Here is a 19,880-nt window from a genome sequence, read left to right on the forward strand (position 1 = left end):
GCAACTAACAGACCCCAAACACACAGAATAGGGTCAAGCAGCCCAGAAGACAGGGGCATTCACTCTATTCTAGACAAAAACAATAGTATGGACCAAATATTTTTGAAGTTACCTGTTTCACAGCTGGAGCAACCATTCTCCAGCCCTCCATGCAGTTCCCCTTCTCCCCCTTCTCCACCTGGATCACAGGCAGGTGCCAAGCCCTGGAAGTTATTCTTTCATTTACAGCACCTGGCTCCTTGGCAGACTCCTCGAGCAATTAAGTTCATAGCTTTAAAGCTGTCTCAAGCTCTGCTTCATGGGTTCACTGCTCTTGGCTTGTAGCAGTCTCTTCTCATCTTCCCTGTCTATCATTTTGGCTGAAAGTGGCTCTTAAAATATGGGAATGAGTCTACTCACATCTCCTTCTAGTTAGGAGCAAAAGTAACAATAACAGCCCTCCCAACGCTGTCCTTTAAGCACGAGCATTTGTTTTACTTTCACAGCCATATTCAGGAGGCCCTGGGAACTCTTCTGGTCTTGAAACACGATGTTCTTTGGAGTCATTTGCAACCAGTGAGACAGCCTGGACAATTATGCCTCCACACAAACACAATGTTTTTCATTCTTTTTTTTTCTGAGGTTGTGGGGGGAAGCTGCATTTCTGTTTGGATGCCTCCTCTCACCAGGAGCACTCGGAGCCACCTTTTTTTGCCTACAGACAAAAAGGCAGAGAAACATCCACCCAGTACCTTGGAAATCCTTCCCCAAAAGGCAGCCGAGCGAATGAGTCTCTCCCAAGGACGGATGCAACTCTGCCTTAGAGACAAAGGGGTGGGTAGATAAAATCCATGAGCCCCAAAGGTCTCCTCAACACCATCGGAAGGATTTTGCATTTCCTGCCAGTAAAAGGCTACAGACAAAAGGTGAGGGACAATGTAGGTTCTGTCCCTCATCATCAGCCTGAAGTGACCCCCTCCTGGGATAAGAGGATAATCTGATTCTTGATACAGTTTGTCTGATTAAAGTTGCCAACAACTAAGAGAGATCTGTATGCCTGCTTGAGAACCCACAGCTCGTTTCAGATGAGCCAAGGCAGAGTCACCCCAGGGTGACAGCCTCTGGACACTGGTTCCCATCAGCGACCCCTGAGCAAGCACCAGATGAGGTTACCCCCAAAAAAAAAGCAACCCAAGCCATATGGTCCCAAGAGCAGAGTCACCATGCCGGTGTCTCACATCTTAGTAATAACAGAATAAATGTGGTGGAGAGCAAGTGTTTAAAGAGGCATTTAAAACCAAGCAACTTCATGCATTATCATCAGGGGTTGTTTCATGGAAGCAGCACCTTTGCCAGCTCTGTGTCTCACAACCAGAAACAAGCTGCAAACCACTCCGGAAACCCACCCACCACAGCAGCTCCTGACCTCCCAAAATGCTCCCAAAGAGAAGGAAGCAACAGCCTGCCGATTCATCCTTGCTTCCTACCAGCGCTGGCTCAGCACTCAAAGCAGAATTAATTGGCCCAGCTCACAAGAACGTACATCCAACTGGATAGTGCTTCTCCATCTCAAGAGAAAACACAAGCCTTCATTCAACCCCTCCAGGACCACCAGGAACGGCTCACACATTTCCAAACCTGGGAATATATGGCTACAGTCAACAGCCATAAAGAGAAAACCCATCAAGTGACCCTTTTCCTTTGCTTTTAGCAGGTTAAAGCTTTTCCGTCCCTGTGCAAACACAGAGTTGTCACCATGAAGAAAAGAGGGACACATGCTGATGGACCGACCAACAGGAGCAGTTCAGCCATGGCATTAGCATCCAGTTCTGTTGATTTAAGAGGAGCATTGGCTTGAGTGACTGGTGCTTGTGATGGGCAGGTCAGAGGAGGAAGAGGGATGCTCTCCTCTCCTGGCCGGAAGGGAAGTTCAGTGCTCTATCAAACCCAATCCCCAGCATCCAAAGGTCCCGTCTGGAGTACGGAGCAAACCAACCCAAACCTGTGCTTCCTCAGCACAGGGTGCAGTGGGGCTGGGCTTTCTCACAGCTTTAGCACTAACCCCCTATCTACCTCTCTGCTGCAGAGGCACCTGCAGCCCCACCACAGGGCTCATGGAAAGCATTCATCCTAAGCATTCATCCTATGCTTTTTGAAGGAATAAGCCCATAAAGAGAAATGTACAACAGATCTCAAGCATTTAAGCACATTTCCGTAACTGTGCGCAATGATTCCCAGGCAGCAGCCTTCATTAAGCTGGAGCTGAAGCTGAGAGCACCAATTAGCGGCATGAAAAAGAAAAAGAGAATGAAACTGCTGCTGTTATCTCCAAACAAGGATTACAGGGCCGGCCTAATCCTTTATGCCTGACTTTGCTGGAAATGATGGCAGGTTAATGCTCTGGGAGGCAGAGCGAGGTGCTTGGGGTGGGCGGCCAGCGCGGTCCCCCCATGCGGCCGCTGCAGGTCGAGGCTGCTAGGGGGGAAGAGATGTAAAGAGCAGTTTATCCACACATCCACTGCCAGAAAAACAAGGAAAGAAGAGGAAAAGTGAAATCCTGGCAAAGCTCTAGTGGACACCTCCCTCTGTTCCTCAGCCCCTGGGGGCAGCTGCAGGAGGAGCACGCGCAGGCATCAACTCCTGCCCAGAAGGTCTCAGCAGCCACCCTCACTCACTGCAGAAGATGCTCGAGCTATTTCAGTCACGCGGCAAATTAAAATTACTCTTTTTTTCCATTCATTCTGTATTTTGGCAAATTCTTTAGCTTTATGCTGTGCAAAACAGTTCGACTGGAGGACCATGGTGGCGTGGCCCTGCTGCATCCCCACTGCTCAGCTCCCACCATGGGAGCCGATTTCTAAAGCGCTAAAATGATTTATTCAGTTGCCCTTCTCACAGACTGAACCTGCTCAGCCTCCATATAAACTTTGTCAAGTTTAGCCTCAGACTGGCAAAGACACAAACCAGCACAAAACACAAACCAGCAGAAAAGATCAAATCATCTGTTTAAAGGGCAAGCATTATGGATTTTTTTTCTGTAAGAGCCATGAGCAATTATTTTTGAGCACAGAGAACTTAGCCATTCATTTATCTTGAGAATAAAAGTGGGAGAAGGGGAAATGATTGCTTTGTCATTGTTTGTCAGCTTGCCACTATTGAAACAAAGTCAGAGGACTGCCAGAAGATCTTCTTTCATTCAAATAAATATCATCCTCATAAACATTTCAAACCCATAAGGAGAAAACCCAAACCGCAGACAAATCTTCCCACTGTGATTCTAAAGATAAATATGTAAACAACAAAAGAAATCTTCTTCCTCTACTTATAAGACTTTAACATTCAAGTTGGGCACAAAAGCTTTTTAAAAAAAGATGCTGTCAAAGGGGATCCAGAAATGGACCAGAAAAAGCCAAGCTTGGAGATTCCCATTATCAGCCCAACATCATCACATAGTGAGTTAGAGGCATTAAAAAAATAAATATAAATATATATATATAAAAGAGTCTACATCAGGGACTAACTCACTTTTGCTGCTCCGCAGAGCAATCATGCCTCAGGACCTGCAGCTAAATGGCTGGAGCTCATGTAACTGGAACAGCAAAGGAAGCAGCAGAGAACTTTAATGGCTTATGAAATTCAATTGAAACTGATGGCTGCAACAGTGAAACATTTAACACTCCACCAATTGAAGGTGGGTGCAGACACATGCATGTACACACAGAGACGCACACACATGTACATGGACCAAGAAGATGGGAGCTCACTTATGTGTCTGCAACCCCCACCACACTCTAGGGAAGGAGATGGCACCCTCATACAGTAACTTAAACAATATATAAATATTTTAACACCTCCAGACCTTTTGCCACTGGGACCTTTAATATAAAATCCATCTTTTGTGAAAATGGCAATACGTTATTATGACCTGCCCCGTCCACTTCTTTGAAAGATTAGAAACCACGTTCTGCATTTCATCTTTGGCTGGAGCGGGAACTCATAAACCATCCCTGCTATTTGAGAAGACTTTGAATAAACTGTTCGCAGCTGATGTACTTTTCCAACACAGATCTCTTTTGTTATGAAGCCTGTCTCTGATGAACAATAGAAAAAATATTGTTGACAGGGGTGTACTTTTCCATCAACTCAAAAATATCATTTTGCAGAATATTTTCACAGCTCAGCAGAAGGTGGAAAGAAAGACAATATTATGACTACATAAGCAAGAAAAAAATAATTCATTGTAATTAGCTTATAGGAGTTTTCTTGTTGGTTTTGGCTTGCTTAAGTGGGGTTCTTAACTAGTTAGAGCCCCACTCTGACTTAGAAAGCCTTCAGACAAAACTCGTGTTAATCCAAGATTAACATAGAATCATAGAATAGAATCATAGAATCACCAGGTTGGAAGAGACCCACTGGATCATCGAGTCCAACCATTCCCATCAATCACTAAACCATGTCCCTCAGCACCTTGTCCGCCTGCCTTTTAAACCCCTCCAGGGAAGGTGACTCAACCCCCTCCCTGGGCAGCCTCTGCCAGTGCCCAATGACCCTTTCTGTGAAAAATTTTTTCCTAATGTTCAGTCTGAACCTCCCCTGGTGGAGCTTGAGGCCATTCCCTCTCGTCCTGTCCCCTGTCCCTTGGGAGAAGAGGCCAGCACCCTCCACTCCACAACCTCCTTTCAGGGAGTTGTAGAGAGCAATGAGGTCTCCCCTCAGCCTCCTCTTCTCCAGGCTAAACACCCCCAGCTCTCTCAGCTGCTCCTTATAAGACTTATTCTCCAGCCCCTTCACCAGCTTTGTTGCTCTTCTCTGGACTTGCTCCAAAGTAACACGGGTAAAACATTCAGAATTTGGCCAAAACACTTTAGAACGATGCTTATGTTCACAAGGCATCAACAAGAACCACTGCTAACCTTAACATTATTACTTCTAAGTGTTCCCAGGTGGGCAGCCAGTTGGATGCTCTGGGACACATCACCCCGGCTCAGACACAAGGACGGAATTGTCAGGTCCTGGCAAGCATCAGCCCTATTGTTTATCAAATGACTCAAGGGACGCAGACACCGCTGCTTCCCAGAAGGACCAAACCACCAGGCAGCACCGCACCGGAGCATCCATCGCGCCGCAGCCGCCACGCCTGGGAGCAGGCAGGGAGCAGCGTTCACGCGGGGAATTCACACAATCACCGCGCAACGGAGCTTGCGCTGGCGTGCTGTACCAGTTGATTCATGGGGAGGCTGTGATGTGCAAATTAATCATTATAACTTTTAATTGAGCTAATGTAAGCATCATATGTTTCTAATTACACAATGCAGGGGGAAAAAAAAATATCGCAAATGAATTTAACTGCTTAATCTAATCAGGACAGCAAGTTGGGTTTTAATTACAAGTTGTTGTGTAGCGGCAAAGCATCTGCTGCAATTCAGCAACTCTGGTCCCGAAGCAAAGCCCCGCTGCGCCTCCCTCGTGTGCTCAGCACCCAGCTCTGCTCACCACAGCCTCTCCCAAACGCCTGGTGGCTGTGGCCTTGTCTGGGGTCGGCGGTGCATCCCTTCAGGAGCAGTGGGAACGCGCCCTCCCTGCCTGGCTTGCAGAAATGCCCACCCTGAATGCCTCTCCCCAGCGAGTTCTTGGATCAAGGGCTCCTTCAGGACACCTCTGACCTTGCCACGTTCAAATCCCACCATCGATAACCCCTCTTTTAATCTCAATGACTGTATCAACATGCGGTGGCAGAAATCTTTACAATCTTCCTCCAGCTCATGCCTGTCAATTTACAACAGCAAGAATCAAGTGGCGCCTTTAGAGCCAGTTTCCTCTATCTCCTTACAGCTCAGGGGGAAGGAAAAACAGAAAATGTATGAAAAAATAAAATGAGAAGACAAAAAAAAAAAAACCACAAAATATCTCTCCCGGACTTTGTCATCTGAGGTGGCAGAAAATGTATGAAAAAATAAAATGAGAAGACAAAAAAAAAAAAAAAAACCCAAACCCACAAAATATCTCTCCCGGACTTTGTCATCTGAGGTGGTGCCTGGAGCAAGTTTTTACAACAAAATTAAAACCCCTGAGTATTATGGGTTTTAATGGAGCCACGGATAGAGCCAAGCAGTTCCAGCACAGCAATGAGCCTTCACAACTCGTCACCTTGAGAATGTATCACTGTGAGGGATGTGACGAGGACAATGTTCACCGCCCGACTGTACCTGCGGCGAAGAAAAACATCTACTTGCCAATAACTCTGCTGGTAATTAACTAGAGTTTCAGGGAGGAAAGAATGTCCCTGAAATGTTGTGGCAGATACATGGTATCTGAAAAGCAAAGGCAATCTATTTTTCTTGCATTATTTTTAATTTTATACAACTTCAATTTGTCAGGAGGGAAAAAAAGCCCCACAGATTCTGACCACATTAATGTGCTTGAAATTCTGCCAGTTATCCGCATTAAAGCAAAAATCTGCAGTATTTTTGGGTTTTTTAAACACCAGGAGGCTGATTACTGTGAAACGATCTTAGGTTTCTCCCACTAAGTGGACAGATGGATTGCTACTTTTGCAACTTCTTTTTTGCAGCGCTGCATTCGGCTGCTGGCGGGAGCCTACGGTCCAGCGCTCCCCAGCATCACGTCTCTCCTCACACTCACCATCTCGCTTCCCAGCCCGAGGCTGGGGGTGGAAGAGGCTTCCCGCACAGCCCTGGGACATGCACATACCCTCCGAGCTGAGGGACGCACCAGACGGTGTTGGCACCACCACAGCCCTGTCCCACCCTGATGCCCAAGCTGGGGGAGCCGGGACAGCACAGGCACACCTGAGCCCCTCACCTGGGGTTTCATGCTAAGGGAGATGGTGGTTGGTGCTACGGAGAGAAGAGCCACCAGCACTGGCTAAACCAAAAACGAGATCTCTCCAGCATCCCAGTAAACAAGCTGGAATTTAAAGGGTGCAAGGTGACAAGGAAACAAAAAGCATTGCTAGATGCAACCCATCTCCTTGACTCTCTACAACTACCTGAAAGGAGGGAGCTGGGCTCTTCTCCCAAGTGACAGGGAACAGGATGAGAAGAAATGGCCTCAAGCTCCACCAGGGGAGGTTCAGGCTTGACATCAGGAAAAAATTTTTCATGGAAAGGGTCATTGGGCACTGGAACAGGCTGCCCAGGGAGGTGGTTGAGTCACCTTCCCTGGAGATGTTTAAGGAACGGGTGGATGAGGTGCCGAGGGACATGGTTTAGTGATTGATGGGAATGGTTGGACTTGATGATCCAATGGGTCCTTTCCAACCCGGTGATTCTATGATTCTAATTTTTAAAGGAGAAATTTTACAAAGTGGAAACCAAAATTCACTGCCAAATTCCATCCCTGCTCCCCTGACGAAGCCGGTGAGCCCACTCGCAGTGGGAAGCGACTGACAAATGGCCCAGAACACGCTGGGTCTCTGGCTGGCAGCTGTTGCATTCGCAACCCATCATTCTCGCAGGCAAAACTCAGCGGGCTGGGAGAAGAACTTGGAAGAAACTCCTTGGCATGCAGGGAAGGGAATTGCTCTTTCAGAAGGTGCTTTTTAGGAACTGGTCCTCTGAGCAGACACTGCCCACTGTCGGGCACCGACCGGCCGCAGCTCAGGATCTGCAGCCCCTTTAAGATGAGGATGAGAGGCAGAAGGAGGAAACGCTTAGTTTGATCCGAGGAAGTGAAAAAAACCATGAAAAGCAAACTCCCAGCCGTGGGAATGACTAAGCACAGAGCCAGGCAAGGCAGGCACTGGGCTAGCGAAGGCAGCCGCGCAGCACACGTACCCAGATCTGTGTCTGCACTGGGTACACTGTACAGAAGAACCACTTCTGGGGGGAAAAAACAAACCGAAAACCTAAAAACAAAGACCCAATTCTTTAGCCAGCCACACAAACCACCTACGAGCGCCACTTCTAAGTGTCCCCACCTGTCCATATCTCCAGATGATGCACAGATAGCAATGTAGGGGTCAATAATCGTTTATCTAAAGATATGTGTCAACCTATCTCTCATCTGCTCTCAGAGAAACCTTTTACAATAGCCACTTACTTTAACCCTGAGTTATCTGCCTCTTCTCATCTTCAGGGAGATGCAGCACAGGAAGAAGCAGGCAATTCCCTGTGATCTGAAAGCTCACTTTCTAAATCAAATCAATTTTTCTAACGTAATTTGCCTAATCTAAATCACTGACCCATGCGTTTTCTCACAATCCTTTGACAAGAGCTGCACCAACTGAAGCAAAGCTAAAACACTTCAACTAGACCGATTCATAGAAGTCTTTAGAGGAATTCTTTCATTGCTGTAATTAATTCTTTAAGTACCACAGTGGGATGCTCTGAATTCAAACCCAGTCCAAGGAGTAATGATTATACTAATGGGAGAAGCTGTGCAGTAAATAAATGCAAGTGCCCTGCTGAAAGAGATCATTTTCAATAGGAGACTGGCATTCAGGGGGATAACTGTGTTTTGGAGATAATAACTCAGGCGATGAAGTCTCACAGACTGGAGTCTGATACAACAGTTCCCAGAGCCCGCACACCTCACCACGCTGAGCACTGTGACGGGTGCCCATTAGTGCTGGGGCTGCTCCGGCTCTCAGCCCTTTGTTCACAACATCCACAGTCCCACCACGACCATAATTGTTGCCTAGGACACAGGTCCACGTGGCCAGCCCGCAGACCCCATCCTCACCTAAATTCCAGCTGGAGCGGAGCATCGGCCACGTGTCGGGAGCAGCTGGGAGAGCTGCAGTTTATCAACAGCTTTTTAAGCCCATTAGAGCACAGGCACGCAGGAGGGCTGAGCCCTTTCCAGCCACGACCAAAGTAAACGGCCGGTGTCGGACAGGGCTTGCACAGCCTTGCGGGCGCCCTGCACCTTCCAGGCATTCAGCCGGGGAAGACAGAAGTCCGGCTGCCGATACACACTTGGACTTGGCTACGAAAGGCACCACTGGCCATGGGAGAAGGCGTGGGGACAGAGAGCCTAGAGGAGCTTGGGGAAACATCTAAAAGTTTGCTGGTCGGTGCAAGAACCAAAGCAATGACTCCTCTTTGACTTTCCCTTTTTGTTAATTCACTAAATGCGATAAAACCTCCTAATGCATATAGTGTGTTGGGCTGCAGCATGGTCAGAGAAAGGGAGGAAGATATTTTAACTCTGAATGAGCAGGATGCTTCGATAAGACGTAGCTGAAGCTACACCCAGGAGCTCATCAAAGCCCCACATCCCCCAGGGCTCACAGCAGACATCAGTAATCTGAATATGACACTAATGGGGTTACAAACATGGAAGGTTTTGTGGTGAAATGCAGTGCATGACATGGATGTTTGGACTTTAAAAGGACACATCTGAAGCACAGCTGCTCAGTGCAGTCCCTGAGAAGATATCCCTGATCGCCACAGGCTGCCAGGCTCCATCACACCAAGGAGGTGATGAGTGAGCACCACAGGCAGGGTTCCACTCTGTAGGACAGTCTTTGATTTTAGCAATAAAGAACATTAACTCCATCTCTTCATTTGTTATTAAGACTTAGAATCATAGAATCACCAGGTTGGAAGAGACCCACCGGATCATCGAGTCCAACCATTCCCATCAATCACTAAACTGTGTCCCTCGGCACCTTGTCCACCCGTGCCTTAAACACCTCCAGGGAAGGTGACTTAACCCCCTCCTTGGGCAGCCTCTGCCAGGGCCCAATGACCCTGGAACAATGACCCTGTGAAAAACTTTTTCCTAATGTTCAGCCTGAACCTCCCCTGGCGGAGCTTGAGGCCATTCCCTCTTGTCCTGTCCCCTGTCACTTGCGAGAAGAGCCCAGCTCCCTCCTCTCCACAACCTCCTTTCAGGTAGTTGTAGAGAGCAATGAGGTCTCCCCTCAGCCTCCTCTTCTCCAGGCTAAACACCCCCAGCTCTCTCAGCCGTTCCTCATCAGGCCTGTTCTCCAGCCCCTTCCCATAACAGTTTTAACAGGCTGGTGCAATTCAAACTCGGCAGAAGAGACAAGAGTTAATTCAGCCCCGTCCTTCCTTGTTTGAGCTGACGGCGCTCAGCACTACAATTCCAACCTGGGGCAGCGCAAGAAAGCCCTGACACCCACAGGATGGTTAGTAGCCTCCCCAGTATCAGCCAGGGTAGAGCTGGAGATGCCAAGCAGCTCAGCCACCAAAACAAGCCAGGGCTGAGACAAGGAAGAGGAGATGGTGTCCAAGCCAGTGGACTGGCCGTGCCACCATGAGGGGCACCTCAGCCCTTGAAGAGCAGCAGAAAAAAAAAAAAAAAAATCAGCTGTCCAGAAAAATAAGGCCAGAGCCCAGCTTCACCCAACACCTTTGCTCTCCCACCAGCAGGGCTTTAGGTATGGGACTGCTGTCCTGGGGCCCCTCATGGGGATGATGGGAAAGCACAGATCACGTCTTCAGCGACATGCTGAAGAGCCCTTCTCTAGAGCCCTTTGAGGCCTACAGATGGAAGGATGATGAATGATTAACACTTGAAAAGGATAAAAAAATGCCTTGACCGCAACAGAATTCATGCTGTCATCTGGTTTTCTCTTGCCTGTTTCTCTTCTTTGATGGAGTTGAGCATTTTTGCACCAATACTCATGCTAATAACTTTCAGTGGGCTACTCCTAAGCAAAAGGCAGGAAATGAGTAACTGAGCTACATTTAAAAAAAAAAAGTAGGAGGAAACATTTGTATATTAATTCTCATAGCTGTCAGAGATGAGGATCTAATAATGTTAGTAACCAGGCTACTCCATTATTTCCAAACACTTTGGAGGAGAACGTCTTAGTGGGAGATGAATTAGATAGAGCAACTGAAACTGCCTTCGGAGTATCTTCAGAGCGTAATCTATGGCTCATCACCACATGCATTTCAAATCCTTGCCCTTTATTCTCCAAATAGCCTCCAACAGTAAATGTATTTACATGCCAGGCTTGGCTCCATCTTTCGGAGCACTTCCCGCTCACTGTTTAACCATTTGTCCCTGTTTTGCACATTTGGCTGCGTTTGGCTCTGTTCAGGTGATAAGGATGGAAAGTTGTGGATTCAGGTCGTCCGGTAAATGATGGAACGATGTGGAGAAGCGAAGACGTAGGCGGAATACAGGAGAGGTCTAATAGGCTGTGAAATGCTCTGCCAAAGGAAGCGGCAGAAGTCCTGCTGCCTGCATCACTGGAAACCAGGCACGCTCAGGAACAGACTGTACCGAACAACCATCAGAGACAGGAAAAGCAGCTTATTCGCCAACTTCTCCAGCTCTAAATCCCACGATTCAGGGATGGCTGATGCATGATGCCCTTCGAGCTTGCCCTAACAGAGCTCTGCTGCTTCAAGAGAGCTTTTACCATCCCCTCTAGATGCCTCTGTTGCAACATTTTAAAAGCCTGTGCAGGTCTGCATCCTGTCCTTTTTGCACTCAATGAACAACAATCAGACTTCCTCTGTTTATCGGTCCCCTACCCCTGGCTCTCTAAGTGCCTTTCAAAACCACCAGTGATGTTTCAGACTGCTCTAACACCACAGAGTCAAGGCCAGAGGCACCAAGGGGCTCTTGTCTCTTGCTGCACTAGGCAGAGATCTGCCCCACACACGCATCCAGACCAGCTCCTTCCAAAACTCCTGTCAGACTCGCTCCTTTTTTCCATCAAAAATATGGTTATCAAAGAGTCAACAGCCATCAGCTATATCTGCCGAGTTTCTAATTACTGCTAGTTGCATAGAAACCCGCTCCATCTGCTCGAGGTGCCCTTTTAGGGTGCATGGACTCTGTCTTTTTGTGGTGCGAGTTTCATCTTTTTTTGAGCTGCAGCATAAGTGTTTGTCTCAGGAGCTGCAGTATCCATTAAACAGCCCTCCTTCCCCATCATGGCAAAGGTCTTGCTAAGAAGAAGCTCTGGCTAATTGACAACAGCTCCTAAACTGAAATATAGAATAGTTGCATCTGTCACTTACGCAAGCAGCTGGCTTTGGCAGCCCAGCTGCTAAATAACGTGAAATGGTTCATTTTTCGGACTTGGGAAAGATCCTTTATGAGAAGAATGAAAGTCTCCGGCACTACAGATCATTCCTGCATCTTAAAATTCTAACATTGCTCATAAAATTCACAAGTAACATAAACCCTGTTCCTTCCACTACTCTACCAGTCAGAAAAATTGGATTTAAATCACCTGCGGGCAGGTTTATTACGGGGCCCACAAGCAGATAAGGTCCTGTCCACCAGACCTCGGTGCTTAGCGGGAAATAAATCTCTACTTTGCCATCTGGTTTTGGGCTGCACCTATACAAGCAAAACAAAAAAAAATAAAATAAAAATCCCAAATATACTTGTACCTCTAATTTAATCTTATTAAGGATTTTATTTCTTGGGTAAATGAGGATGACAATTCCACACTCTTCAGCAGAAATGCTTTTTTTCCCCCGGTGGTTTCCTCCCAGAGCTCCCTTGGCAGGGGACCCAACTCTCCCAATGTTGTGTATTTAGGGCACATATTACCATGGGATAGGAGTAGCTGCTTGGCACCATCTCCCACACATCCAGAGGCTAGTCCTGGTGGGAAGGCCATCTTTGGCACCTCCCAAGCCTCTTGGCTTGACTAGAATAAGGATTTTGGTCCCTACTTCTCCATTTAGCCCCAGTTTTAATTGCATCGGTGGGGTTTTCCCACTCCTTCTTTCCATCCAGGTTAGCCTTGTGACACCATCACAAATGTCAAGCCCGAGCTGCCTAAAACAGGTGGTTTTACCCCATCTCCTCCCCGTATCCTCACCTCTGGTCCCTGTGGGGTCTGTAACCCAAGGGCAGCACAAAGCCCTGGGGCAGGAGGGCGGCAGAGCTGGATCACAGCCCAGTGGAAGCCCCTCTGCTCCTGGCTACCCCTCACCTTCTCAGGGCACCCCTTTGCTTCACCCCGACTGCCACCACCACCACAAAAAGTCAGAAAAAAACAGAGTTAAAATCAAATGCTCCACTTCATTTTTCTCTCCTTGCCTGAAGTTGCAAGAGGCGAGATAGGATGTAATCGCCACTTTTAAAATCATCTCCTATGACAGGCAAATTGATCAAGTGAGGAGGCTGGGCTGCTTTTGAACTTGAACAAACTGATTTTCCATGAAAGATGGTGTTTACATTGCCTCTCAATAGGCTCCTGAAATATGCATACCTCTCGCCATTTCATCACCAAAATTTGGGAAGAGTGTTTCAAAAAAAAAAAAGAAAAAGGGAGGAAAGGAAGTGTTCTCAGATCTGGAACACATCATAAATTCATGAAGCTTTCTGAATGCTGTCAGAAACAAACACCTTTATGTAAACAAAGAAAAGCTGAAAGGGTGCTGCAAGAGAATTTCTGAATAGCATAGAAGAAACGTTAATATTTACATTGCATCCAAGACTGAAGTCTATCATGCAAGGTACTGTGCAAACAGTGAAGTCCTTCCACATTGATTTTACCCACCACAGACACTCCAAGCAGCACTTGCATCACTTCCCACCGCGGCACTCGATGTCACAGAGGGGCATGGAAACACCTAGGGAAAGCCGGGTACCGAGCATCCTCCGTCCACCCCTGTAGGTCATCTCAGAGGACTTCTACGCTTGTAATTTCTGCCTGCCCATCCTCAATGGGAACAGCTTCCTCTGAAATGCCAGCTGGGAAACTCCCGACAGCGTGAAATCAAAGCATGTTCTGCAAAATCTAGAGTGCAACGTGGTAACTCACACTCCCCGGCCTCCGTGGCACTTAATGCGAGAGGATTTGACAGCTGGAGTCAGGAAAGCATCTCCATTGCCACCACGTGCCAGCACGTCAGATCAGCCCCTGACAGGGGTAAGCACCAACGCAACGACAACTAAGTCACCGTTTGTCATTAACAAACATTAGTTATATTTAGGCAGAAGGAGAAGGAGGAATCAAGTTCAGTGAATTTAATTTGCTGAGCCGAGAGTATTTATTTCAGTGGGATGGCTCCTTGTTCAGTGGGATGGTTATTTAGGCCAGAAGATCTTCATTTCACTCACTTCCCGCAGGAGGTGGGAGATTGCCACCTCCTGTTTGCTCCCTGGTCGAACCTCTGAGATAGGACAGGTTTGCAGCCACCTGCACGAGCTCCGTCAGTGAAGCCACCTCCCCATCACAGCAAAACTCGTGCTTCTTACCAGCCTCAACTGCTGAGGTCGGGAAGAGCAGCACCATGAGTTGCCACAACCCAGCACCACGAGCGATGATCCACTTCGCTTCCTCCACCTTTCAACAAAGGGATCCCACTGGGACAGCAGCCAGCATGGGTCTCCTGAGCATCCTGACCTCAAGTCCCATCGTTGAGGAGCTACAGAGAAGGGCAGGTGGGCCCCGACTCCGTGGGGCCACCAGGGTGGGAATCTCCATCCCACAGGCACCGGTGGCAAAACCCAATGTAGCCCAAGACTCTGCGTGGCCCAAGTCGCTGCCGCTCCTCTCTCCAGGCTCTAGAAACACAGGAGCCCTTGCCCAGAGGTGCTGTGCACACCAGACATTTGCCTGGGCTCAAAGCACGACCAAATTCACGACAGCAAACCCTGCACCGCAATTAAATAAATGCATGCTGTCTCTGGCTCAGGAATGCGTCCCCGATCCAAAAACCCTCCCCGAGACACAAGCTGCGTCCCAGTCTCAGCGACCCTCTGCTCTGACCTCCTACAGCTGCTCCTGGGCTCCTACCTTCCTCGCCACACTAAGCTGCTTTAAACACAGAGATAATATGGCTTGGGGAGAAAGTCTTGGAGCGCCTATCATTCCCAGTAATAAAATACAGCAAATTAATTGCAGTTTATTGATTTTTTTTTTTTAATGCAACTTATTTTGCCATTCAGAACTCAAGAGACTCTATTGATCAGCCAAAGCCAGGTGTCACTGAATGGAGCTTTGTGACCAAGCTTGACAAATTGAAGAAAATAATCTGAAACAGAAACAGTGAGTGATGCGAGCTGCCCAGTTCCAGCTGTACTAAGGAGGCTGCAGCATCAGTGACAGATTTTTGAAGTGAAAAATGCTGCGCAGGGCAAGTCACACAGTTGCCTCCTGCATTCCCGGAGAGACGAACGCCGATCGCAGCAACTGTGCCTAAACCCAGAGCAGCTTCACCGACTTGAGAAGAGCACTGCTGGATTTATGCTGATGGGAAGTAAAATCACGATATCTGAAATACGTTGCTTTTGTGGATGTTGGAGCAAAAGGCAGCATAAGGATTTTAGACTTCTCCCTCCCGTCCTACCATCCCCCAAATCACATCAGTTTGGACAGGCATTACATAAAACACTGAAATCTGCACTAACGTGGGGAAAATAACCTGCATTTCAACAGTTTGTGCGACCACATTCTGCAAATGTGTTGTACAGTAGATAATGCAGGTCTCTCGTTTTGGTTCCCAAAGAGCCTCTGCAAAAAAAGCGCCTCCATATTATGTCAAGTGATGCAAGGACATATAATAAAATAAGCATAACGGCGCTCCACCCACACCTCCCTGGAGCCAGAGCCTAAAAGCAATTCTTGGGTCCTTCCTCGTTCAGGGAATCTCAGCAGCCCAAGTGCATTTCACAGGGGCTGAAGGAGCTGGTTTGTTCCATAAGCTTCGCGCACCCCGTCTCCACGTCCCCGGGACCCCCTGTCATCAGTGAGCCCCTCTGGGGGTCCCGGGGAGCAAGGCGGCAGGCAGGAAAACAAATATTCAGGTAATTCATCCAGGTGGTTCACAGGATACCTACCTATTCCTATAACCTCAGAGACAGCTCGACCGCCGCCAGCGAGGAAGGCGGCCAAAATCCCTGCCTAGATGCCAGCAACAAACGGGGGCCTCGTGCCAGCAAGAGACATCCTCGAGCTCCGTGTGAGCAGCCTTTGGCTGCCAAACACACACGCACACCCTCTGCTCACAGCCGCACACGCGCCAGCAGCGGGGCCGCCAGAGACCCAGGGACAGCAGAGTGATCTCTTAATTGGACCTTCACGAAGCCATTTAGGGGACCCGCCTGACGAGCGAACAAATGCCACCCGCTCGGAAGAGGCTGGAGGAGCCCAGCCCCGCGCAGCTCCCGTCCCCGAAACACAGCCTGCCCAGAGCCAGCCCCGCAAGGGGGAAGGGGGCGAAGGCAAATAAATAGAGAAAAATGGCAAGTGCCCAACGCGACCGTCTGTGTGAGCCGGGAGCTTTGCAGCGATGGCATCGCCGGGCACGGCTCGTGCAGGTGTCTCTCCCATCTGCAACAACCCAAACCAAGATGTGGTTCGTTAACCCCTGTCACCCAGAGGAGGAAGGCGACGGGAGCCCAGCGAGCAGCAGCGAGGTCAGCGCAGCCCCGAGGGACGTGTTCCCTGGCACTGCCACCGCTCGCCCCAGATCCCAAAGCCCCTTTCCAGATGCCAGGGGTGGGACAGGGCAGGGGCAGCGCTCACCAGGGATGCTACAGCCTCAGGAAGAGAGAGAGGCACGGGCTGGGGACACGTCCCTTATTCACAGCTTGAGCTGAAAGCACAGTGCGAGTTTCCAAGGCGCACATTGTGCGGGGAGGCATTCAGAGAGCAGGGGAGAGGGATGGGGACGACAGTAGGTTTGCAGCCACAAACTGTTTCAAAGTGGGTTTCCATATGTTTGAGCACTCGGAGCGCTGGAAGAATTACACCCACAGCCCAATCTCACCATGGTAGCTGCCCACACAGGAGGCAACGGGAGGAGGGGGGGGAGATCAGAGAAAAGATTACATTAATGTGTCAAAGCAATTTTAAAAAAATAAAAAAAAATTGAAAACCTGGTCGTTTGCTGCTCTTAACACTCTTCGCAAATAGAAGGCGAGCTTCACAGCACCGTGCTGGCAATGGAGCTGTGGCTTTGCCAGGGCAGGACCGACCCACCAGCCGCTCGTGCCCAGGGCCCCCCACTCCTCAGGCCCCACACCCCACTATCTGTGCACCCTGCTCCCCATGTCCTGCCAGCTGGGTTTCCAAGTGCCCCCACGGGGTGCATAGCCCGGGGGAAGGAGGAGCTGGAGGGCAGGGGCAAGCAGAGCAAAGACCCCCGTCTGTCCATCTCCCCGTCCCGAACCCAGGCAGATGCCTCCTTCCCTGCAAATGTTCTTCCTCCAGGAACGGCAGCCACTGCTATTCCCCCACACACAGATTGCTCCCTTTTCACCCCAAATCCTCGCACGTCGGCATGTCCCTAACACCTGCCCAAGTTTCCTCAGCAGCCCAGGCTCCGCGTGAGAGCCAAACACGAGCACTGTCCCAAAAACCACTAAAGGCAAACAAATCGCCGAGCAACTTCAGCTCCGATGCACCTCAATTCATTTGCTTTTAACAACCCCTATTTAATAGGGACAACATCTGCTAGGGAGCTCAGAGGAGCGAGCAGAGTCAAATGTGCCAGGAGAGTCCTGCAAGAGACTTTCCCAGGGGCAGCGCACGGTCTCACCAGCCTGAGGGGAGCCTTTGCCTGGCAAAACCTGCAGGTGAGGCCCAAAAGGCTCCTGAGTTCAGCTGGGGAGAAGGAAAAGAGGGGAAAGAGAAGAGGGAAAGAGGGGAAAGAGAAGAGGGGAAAGGGAAGAGGAAAAGAGGGGAAAGAGAAGAGGGAAAGAGGGGAAAGAGAAGAGGGAAAGAGGGGAAAGAGGGGAAAGGGAAGAGGGGAAAGGGAAGAGGGGAAAGGGAAGAGGAGAAAGGGAAGAGGAGAAAGGGAAGAGGGGAAAGGGAAGAGGGGAAAGAGAAGAGGGAAAGAGGAGAAAGAGAAGAGGGAAAGAGGGGAAAGAAAGAAAAAGAAAAGGAAAAGAAGAGAAGAAGAAGAAAAAAAAAAAAAAAAAGAAAGAAAAACGAAAGAGATGCTCCAGCCGCTCTCTCCAGCCGCAGCTGGGAAATCCCACCTCAGCGCACCTGAGGGCCTGATCCTGCCCCCGGCAGCCGGGGGAGAGCCCCTCTGCTTAAAACGAAGCGCAGGGAAGGCGCCACAAACGTTATTTTACCGGAGAGGATCAACTCCTGAGCATCCTCGCCTCCCTCCCTCCCCACCCACCCAGGGCGGGGGGAGCGGGGGGTCGGGAGCCCCGGGGGAAGCCCCAGCCCTTCGGGAAACCCAAACTCTCCCTTTTTCACCCCAAACCGGCAGCGACCCGGCCAGAGCCGCGGGGCAGGGATGCAGGGATGGGATGCAGGGATGCAGGGATGCAGGGATGGAAGGATGCAGGGATGCAGGGATGGGGACAAGTTTGGGAGCCCCAAAAATAGGGACCCCCCGCGCGTCCCGGGGGCGCAGGGCAGCGCGGAGAGAGCGGGGAGGGGGAAACGGCCACAACTAATAACAGAGCGGGGAATAAAATACATAAATGGAGTTTCTCCTCTGGCCAGAGGGCTGGGGAGGGGGAAACGGCCACAAACAAGAACAGGGCGGGGGGGTATAAAATAAATAAATAGAGTTTCTCAGTCGGCGGGAGGGCTGGGAAGGGAGAAACGGCCAGAAATTATAACAGAAAGGGGAAATAAGATAAACAAATAGAGTTTCTCCTTCGGCCGGAGGGCTGGGAAGGGGGAAACGGTCGGAAATGAAAACAGGGGGGGGAAATAAAATAAATAAATAGAGTTTCTCCTTTGGCCGGAGGGCTGGGAAGGGGGAAACGGCCAGAAATAAAGGGTGGGGGGGCAATAAAATAAATAAACGGAGTTTTTAACAAAAAAGCAAAGCCGGGGTGCACGCGGAGCCGGGTTACCTCGGCACAGCAGCAGCAGCGGCGCCAGGAGCAGCGCGGGGCCCCGGGAGAGCATCCTCTTTGTTCCATGCCCAGAAGTAGTCATGGTGCTGATTTATTTGGAGCGGGGCGGCCGCGGCGGGGCGGGGGGTGTCGGCGATGGAACCACTCCCCCCGCTCCCCCCCCCCCCAACCCCCCCTCAACCCCCGCGGGGCGATCCCCGCGCCCCCCCCGGGCACCGGGAGCTGCGGAGCCGGGCGGGGCTGCACCTGCGGCCGGGGAGCCCTGCACCGCCCTGCCCTGCACCCCTACTTTGCACCCCAACCCTGCTCTACACCCCTGCCCTACAGCTCTGCACTCCTGCTCTACACCCCTGTCTAGCCCTGCACCCCTGCACCCCTATCGTGCACTGCGCCCCTGCCCTACAGCTCTGCACCGCTGCTCTGCACCCCTGTACCCCCACCCTGCTCTGCACCCCCACCGTGCACTGCACCCCTGCTTTGCACCCGTGCACTCCCACCCTGCTCTGCAACCCTGCACCCCCGTCCTGCTCTGCACCCCGACCCTGCACCCCTGCCCTACAGCTCTGCACCCCCGTCTGCACCCCTGCACCCCTACCCTGTTCTGCACCTCTGCTCTGCACCCCTGCCCTACAGCTCTGCACCCCCGTTCTGCACCCCTGCACCCCCACCCTGCTCTGTACCCCCACTGTGCCCTGCACCCCTGCTCTGCACCCCTGCACCCCTAACCGTGTGCTGTACCCCTGCCCTACAGCTCTGCACCCTTGCTCTGCACCCCCAGCCTGCCCTGCACCCCTGCTCTGCACCCCTGTACTCCTATCGTGCACTGCACCCCTGCCTTACAGCTCTGCACCCCTGCTTTGCACCCCTGCACCCCCACTCTGATTTGTACCCCCACTGTGCACTGCACCCCTGCTTTAGCACCCCTGCCTTTGCCCTGCACCCCTACCCTGCACCCCTTCCCTACAGCTCTGCACCCCTGCCTTTGCCCTGCACCCCTACCCTGCACCCCCTCCCTACAGCTCTGCACCCCTGCACCCTCACCGTGCACTGCACCCCTGTCCTATAGCCCTGCACCCCTGCTCTGCACCCCTGCCTTGCCCTGCACCCCCACCCTGCACCCTCGCCCTACAGCTCTGCACCCCTGCACCCCCACCGTGCCC

The 19,880-nt window shown here is 50.5% G+C and overlaps 1 protein-coding gene across 1 annotated transcript in view; it reads right to left on the bottom strand.

Moving 5' to 3' along the window:
- TMEM132B (transmembrane protein 132B) overlaps window positions 1–18,877 on the bottom strand; it is a 255,895-nt gene extending 237,018 nt beyond the window's left edge. Inside the window, exon 1 of the mRNA XM_069871351.1 lies at window positions 18,718–18,877. Coding sequence (XP_069727452.1) covers window positions 18,718–18,802 — 85 coding nt within the window. The 5' untranslated portion in view covers window positions 18,803–18,877. The remainder of the gene's footprint in view (window positions 1–18,717) is intronic.
- Window positions 18,878–19,880: the final 1,003 nt, after the last annotated feature.

The sequence above is a fragment of the Phaenicophaeus curvirostris genome, chromosome 17, assembly GCF_032191515.1.
Source record: "Phaenicophaeus curvirostris isolate KB17595 chromosome 17, BPBGC_Pcur_1.0, whole genome shotgun sequence".
Classification (NCBI taxonomy): domain Eukaryota; kingdom Metazoa; phylum Chordata; class Aves; order Cuculiformes; family Cuculidae; genus Phaenicophaeus; species Phaenicophaeus curvirostris.